The 7,500-nt window shown below is 44.3% G+C and overlaps 1 protein-coding gene across 1 annotated transcript in view; it reads left to right on the forward strand.

The window, feature by feature from the left end:
- The window catches only part of LOC124021738 (polycystin-1-like), a gene marked incomplete at its 3' end in the record, with an annotated part of 147,470 nt that overhangs the window by 39,329 nt on the left and 100,641 nt on the right, over positions 1–7,500 (forward strand). Inside the window, 4 exon segments of the mRNA XM_046336870.1 lie at positions 1,895–2,058; positions 2,366–2,613; positions 4,982–5,242; positions 7,375–7,500. The exon segment at positions 7,375–7,500 is cut by the window's right edge and continues 43 nt beyond it. Of these exon segments, the coding sequence (XP_046192826.1) occupies positions 1,895–2,058; positions 2,366–2,613; positions 4,982–5,242; positions 7,375–7,500 (799 nt within the window).

Here is a 7,500-nt window from a genome sequence, read left to right on the forward strand (position 1 = left end):
TCTCTTTCTCTGTCTTCTCTCTTTCTTCTCTTTCTCTTTCTCTGTCTTCTCTCTTTCTCTCTCTTCTCTCTTTCTCTGTCTTTCTCTCTGTCTTCTCTCTTTCTCTCTTCTCTCTTTCTCTCATTCTCTCTCTTTCTCTCTCTTCTCTCATTCTCTCTCTTTCTCTCTCTTCTCTCATTCTCTCTCTTTCTCTGTCTTCTCTTTATTCTCTTTCTCTGTCTTCTCTCATTCTCTGTCTTCTCTCTTTCTCTCTCTTCTCTCTTTCTCTCTTCTCTCGTTCTCTCTCTTTCTCTGTCCTCTCTCTCTCTCTCTTTCTGGTTAGGTGTGTGATTATGAAACATTTTCATCTCAGTCATGATGTCATACTGTTATATGGTATACTGTCTGTCTCTATGTGGTATGTACTTCATTATAAACTGGCTGGTTGGAGCCCTGAATGCTGACTGACTGACAGCTGTGGTATATCAGACTGTGAGAACAGCACTTAGTCGCTGTATATTGGCCATATACCACACCCCTCAGGTCGTATCGCTTCAATAGACTGTACCCACCCATAAAGCCAACTGAAACAGAGACTAAAATAGACAGAGAGAGAATGTGTTGGTAGGATCTCTCTGTTATTTCTCTGTTTACATCTCCAACTGAAACAGAGACTAAAATAGACAGAGAGAGAATGTGTTGGTAGGATCTCTCTGTTATTTCTCTGTTTACATCTCCAACTGAAACAGAGACTAAAATAGACAGAGATAATGTGTTGGTAGGATCTCTCTGTTATTTCTCTGTTTACATCTCCAACTGAAACAGAGACTAAAATAGACAGAGAGAGAATGTGTTGGTAGGATCTCTCTGTTATTTCTCTGTTTACATCTCCAACTGAAACAGAGACTAAAATAGACAGAGATAATGTGTTGGTAGGATCTCTCTGTTATTTCTCTGTTTACATCTCCAACTGAAACAGAGACTAAAATAGACAGAGATAATGTGTTGGTAGGATCTCTCTGTTATTTCTCTGTTTACATCTCCAACTGAAACAGAGACTAAAATAGACAGAGATAATGTGTTGGTAGGATCTCTCTGTTATTTCTCTGATGTTTAGATTTCCACTATAAACTCACTCTCACACCCACACAAAGAACACTACTGTTAATTACACCCCTCTCCTCCCTCTCTTCTCTCCTCCCATCTCTCTCCTCCCTATCTTCTCTCCTCCCATCCCTCTCCTCCCTCTCTTCTCTCCTCCCATCCCTCTCCTCCCTCTCTTCTCTCCCTTGTCTCTCACTCCCTCTTCTTCCTCTCTCTTAAATGTCTGTACCCAATTCTGTCCAACTCTCTCCCCTCCATCCACCTATCTCCTCTCCCCTCCATCCACCTCTCTCCTCTCTCCTCCCATCCCTCTCCTCCCTTTCTTCCTCCCTCTCTCTTTCCCTCCCTCTCTTCTCTCCTCCCATCCCTCTCCTCCCTTTCTCCTCCCTTCCTCTCCCTTTCCCTCCCTCCCCCTCCTCTTCACTCCTCCCATCCCTCTCTTCTCTCCTCCCATCCCTCTCCTCCCTTTCTCCTCCCTTCCTCTCCCTTTCCCTCCCTCCCCTCCTCTTCACTCCTCCCATCCCTCTCTTCTCTCCTCCCTTTCTCCTTCCTCCCTATCTCTTTCCCTCCCTCCCCTCTCCTCCCATCCCTCTCCTCCCTCTCCTCCCTATCTCTTTCCCTCCCTCCCCCTCTCCTCCAATCCCTCTCCTCCCTCTCCTCCCTCTCTCTTTCCCTCCCTCTCCTCCCATCCCTCCCTCCCATTCTCATCCCTCTCTCTTTCCCTCCCTCTCCTCCCATCCCTCCCTCTCTTCTCTCCTCCCTCTCCTCCCTTTCTCCTCCCTCCCTCTCTCTTTCCCTCCCCCCTCCACAGTGACTTAAGCAGCAACCCGTTTGTGTGTGACTGTAAGTTATTTCGTCTGGTGAGCTGGCTTCAGGAGAGGGGAGTGCGGGTGCGTCACCCAGAGAACATGCTCTGTGTCCAACCGCCTGACCTGAGACACCAACCACTACTCAACGTGTCACTGCTCACCTGCGGTAAGACTGAGAGAGAGAAACACACACACACACACACACACACACACACACACACACACACACACACACACACACACACACACACACACACACACACACACACACACACACACACACACACACACACACACACACACACACACACACACACACACACACACACACACATAGCAGTAGTTGTTGAATTGATTGATCTGTGAACTGTACTGTGTGTCTGGAGGACAGTACACACTGTTGTTGTAATTAATTAATTTCTAGATGTATTGCTTGATTGATTGGTTGATTGATTAATGTCTTGATTAACCAGGTCTGAACTATGCAGCCTGTCTGGAGGACAGTGACCACAGCGGAGGAGGCAGTGAGCTGGTCATCTTCTCTTCATCCACGCCGGGTAACTTCTCCCGGGAGGAGTGTAACTCTGTGTGTTACAGGGCCTCCCAACGCTACGGGGGCCTGGGGGCCCGGAGGGAGTGTCTCTGCAGCACCAACTACGAACCCAACCGCATCAGTGAAGCTCAGTGCTCTGCTGCCTGCACCAAGCCTCACGTCATGAAGGTGGACGGAGACTGGCTAACGACTTCCTCATTACCTTTTCTTCTTTGTAACTTCCTGATTACTTCCTTGTTTTTGTTATAACTTCCTGATTACTTCCTTGTTTTTGTTATAACTTCCTGATTACTTCCTTGTTTTTGTTATAACTTCCTGATTACTTCCTTGTTTTTGTTATAACTTCCTGGTGACTTTATTATTGAAAACTATTTACATTAGTACATATACAGTGTCTTCAGAAAGTATTCACACCCCTTGACTTGTTCCACATGGTACAGCCTGAATTCTAACTTCCTCCACATGGTGTTGTGGTACAGCCTGAATTCTAACTTTCTCCACATGGTGTTGTGGTACAGTCTGAATTCTAACTTCCTCCACATGGTGTTGTGGTACAGTCTGAATTTAAAATGGATTACATTGAGATTTTATGTCACTGGCCTACCCACAATACCCCATAATGTCAAAGCGGACATTTAATAATAATCTTTAACATGATGTTTGAATGATTGCCTCATCTCTGTACACACATACAATTATCTGTAAGGTCCCTCAGTCGAGCAGTGAATTTAAAAAACAGATTCAACCGCAAAGACCAGGGAGGTTTTCCAGTACAAAGAAGGCCACCTATTGGTAGATGTGTATGTAAAAACACATTGAATGTACCTTTTTAGTATGGCAAAGTTATTAGTTACACTTTGGATGGTGTATCGATACACTCAGTCACTATAAAGACACAGGCGTTCTTCCTAACTCAGTTGCCGGAGAGGAAGGAAACCACTCAGGGATTTTACCATGAGGCCGATGGTGACTTAGTTAGAGTTAGAGTTAGAGTTTAATGGCTGTGATGGGAGAAAACTCAGGATGGATCAACAACATAGTTACTCCACAATACAGTGAAAAGTTATTTTACATTTTTAAAAAAAATCGAAAACATGCATCCTGTTTGCAATACGGCACTAAAGTAAAATTGCAAAAAATGTGGCAATTTTCTTTACTTTGTCCGGAATACAAAGCGTTTTGTTTGGGGAATATCCAACACAACATATCTCTTCACATATACTGTATATACATCTTTTTTAAGTTAGACTTTTTTAGGTTACTGCATCTTGTTATGACTATGCTTGTCATCAGCAAGGACTAGGGAGTTTTTTTTAGGATGAAAAGAAATGGAATAGAGCTAAGCACAGGCAAAATCCTGGAGGATTGAGTCAATAATCTGGTTCAGTCTGCTTTACACCAGACACTGGGAGATTAATTCATCTTTCAGCAGGACAATACCCTACAACACATCCACACTGTTGGTGCTCACCAAGATGACATTGAATGCATCTGGGAGGCCCAGCTACAGGTTTTGAATGCATCTGGGAGGCCCAGCTACAGGGTTTGCATGCATCTGGGAGGCCCAGCTACAGGTTTTGAATGCATCTGGGAGGCCCAGCTACAGGTTTTGAATGCATCTGGGAGGCCCAGCTACAGGTTTTGAATGCATCTGGGAGGCCCAGCTACAGGGTTTGCATGCATCTGGGAGGCCCAGCTACAGGTTTTGAATGCATCTGGGAGGCCCAGCTACAGGTTTTGAATGCATCTGGGAGGCCCAGCTACAGGTTTTGAATGCATCTGGGAGGCCCAGCTACAGGGTTTGAATGCATCTGGGAGGCCCAGCTACAGGGTTTGAATGCATCTGGGAGGCCCAGCTACAGGGTTTGAATGCATCTGGGAGGCCCAGCTACAGGGTTTGAATGCATCTGGGAGGCCCAGCTACAGGTTTTGAATGCATCTGGGAGGCCCAGCTACAGGTTTTGTCATCAATCGGCTTGAAAATCTAATGCAAGACTTGAAAATGTCTGTCTAGGGGAATAAGTCAAGGGGAATGAGTCAAGGGGAATAAGTCAAAGGGAATAAGTCAAGGGGAATAAGTCAAGGGGAATGAGTCAAGGGGAATAAGTCAAAGGGAATAAGTCAAAGGGAATAAGTCAAGGGGAATAAGTCAAGGGGAATGAGTCAAGGGGAATAAGTCAAAGGGAATAATTCAAGCGGAATAAGTCAAGGGGAATAAGTCAAGGGGAATAAGTCAAAGGGAATAAGTCAAGGGGAATAAGTCAAGGGGAATAAATCAAGGGGAATAAGTCAAAGGGAATAAGTCAAGGGGAATAAGTCAAGGGGAATGAGTCAAGGGGAATGAGTCAAGGGGAATAAGTCAAGGGGAACGAGTCCTTTCTGAAGGCAGTGTCCATAGTAACGTACAGTACAGATGTAGCAGCTCTGTATTGGGATTTACAAAGTGATCCAACTGTGATCCTAAATGTAGCTGTCTTCTGATTGGTTAAAGCAGCGTGGTGGGACTAACTCCAACTTTGCTCTGATTTGGTTAAAGGAATGTGGTTGGACGTTGGCCCATGACGTCTTTGTGGTGGACTTCGCTGCGTCTCTCCTTCCTTTCCCTCCCGTCAGCGTCCACTCCTCCGCTCATCTGTCTATCCTCTCTTCGGTGACCCCTGTCACCCTCTCCTGGGACTTCGGTGACCTTTCACCCCGGGTCAACGCTACGGAAACGGTCGACATGACGACGCGTCATAAATACGCCGTCCCTGGGCGCTACCCTGTCAGTGTCACCGCCTGGGCCGGACCCAAGGAGGTAATTATTTAGTTCTATCATTCTAGAGGTAATTCTATTGTTCTATCATTCTTGGGGTAATTCTATTGTTCTATCATTCTAGAGGTAATTATATTGTTCTATCATTCTAGAGGTAATTCTATTGTTCTATGATTCTAGAGGTAATTCTATTGTTCTATCATTCTAGAGGTAATTCTATCGTTCTATCATTCTTTGGGTAATTCTATCGTTCTGTCATTCTAGAGGTAATTCTATCATTCTAGAGGTAATTCTATAATTCTAGATGGAATTCTATAATTATAGAGGTAATTCTATAATTCTAGAGGGAATTCTATAATTCTAGAGGTAATTCTATCGTTCTAGAGGTAATCCTATCATTCTATCATTCTAGAGGTAATTCTATCATTCTAGAGGTAATTCTATCGTTCTATCATTCTAGAGGTAATTCTATCATTCTAGAGGTAATTCTATCGTTCTTACCTTGGATGTTAAAGAGCTGAAAATATTTAGTCAGCCACCAATTGTGCAAGTTCTCCCACTTAAAAAGATGAGAGGCCTGTAATTTTCATCATAGGTAGGCTTCAACTATGACAGACAAAATGAGAAATAAAATCCAGAAAATCACATTGTATGATTTTTTATGAATTTATTTGCAAATGATGGTGGAAAATAAGTATTTGGTCACCTACAAACAAGCAAGATTTCTGGCTCTCACAAACCTGTAACTTCTTCTTTAAGAGGCTCCTCTGTCCTCCACTCGTTACCTGTATTAATGGCACATGTTTGAACTTGTTATCAGTATAAAAGACACCTGTCCACAACCTCAAACAGTCACACTCCAAACTCCACTATGGCCAAGACCAAAGAGCTGTCAAATGACACCAGAAACTAAATTGTAGACCTGCACCAGGCTGCGAAGACTGAATATGCAATAGGTAAGCAGCTTGGTTTGAAGAAATCAACTGTGGGAGCAATTATTAGGAAATGGAAGACATACAAGACCACTGATAATCTCCCTCGATCTGGGGCTCCACGCAAGATCTCACCCCGTGGGGTCAAAATGATAACTAGAACGGTGAGCAAAAATCCCAGAACCACATGGGGGGACCTAGTGAATGACCTGCAGAGAGCTGGGACCAAAGTAACAAAGCCTACCATCAGTAACACCGTACGCCGCCAGGGACTCAAATCCTGCAGTGCCAGACGTGTCCCCCTGCTTAAGCCAGTACATGTCCAGGCCCATCTGAAGTTTGCTAGAGAGCATTTGGATGATCCAGAAGAAGATTGGAAGAATGTCATATGGTCAGATGAAACCAAAATATAACTTTGGTAAAAACTCAACTCGCCGTGTTTGGAGGACAAAGAATGCTGAGTTGCATCCAAAGAACACCATACCTACTGTGAAGCATGGGGGTGGAAACATCATACTTTGGGGCTGTTTTTCTGCAAAGGGACCAGGACGACTGATCCGTGTAAAGAAAATAATGAATGGTGCCATGATTTTGAGTGAAAACCTTCTTCCATCAGCAAGGGCATTGAAGATGAAACATGGCTGGGTCTTTCAGCATGACAATGATCCCAAACACACCGCCCGGGCAACGAAGGAGTGGCTTTGTAAGAAGCATTTCAAGGTCCTGGAGTGGCCTAGCCAGTCTCCAGATCTCAACCCCATAGAAAATCTTTGGAGGGAGTTGAAAGTCCGTGTTGCCCAGCAACAGCCCCAAAACATCACTGCTCTAGAGGAGAACTGCATGGGCAAAAATACCAGCAACAGTGTGTGAAAACCTTGTGAAGCCTTACAGAAAACGTTTGACCTCTGTCATTGCCAACAAAGGGTATATAACAAAGTATTGAGATAAACTTTTGTTATTGACCAAATACTTATTTTCCACCATAATTTGCAAATAAATTCATAAAAAATCATACAATGTGATTTTCTGGATTTTTTTTCCTAATTTTGTCTGTCATATTTGAAGTGTACCTATGATGAAAATTACAGGCCTCATCTTTTTAAGTGGGAGAACTTGCACAATTGGTGGCTGACTAAATACTTTTTTGCACCACTGTACAGTACACACAATACACAAAAACCCATGCTTGGACGTGTGTAAATTTACCAGAATATGTGTGTGTGCACGCACGTGTGTGTCCAGGTGTGTGCACGCAGGGAGGTGAGAGTGACTCTGCCCCCTCGGTTGGAGCTGCACTGCCCACCGCTGACCGTAGCCAATCAGAGCCTGGCGGTAAGACTGGTCAGCTGGGGGGGCGAGGGCGTGGCG

The sequence above is a fragment of the Oncorhynchus gorbuscha genome, unplaced genomic scaffold (genome assembly GCF_021184085.1).
Source record: "Oncorhynchus gorbuscha isolate QuinsamMale2020 ecotype Even-year unplaced genomic scaffold, OgorEven_v1.0 Un_scaffold_1191, whole genome shotgun sequence".
Taxonomy (NCBI): domain Eukaryota; kingdom Metazoa; phylum Chordata; class Actinopteri; order Salmoniformes; family Salmonidae; genus Oncorhynchus; species Oncorhynchus gorbuscha.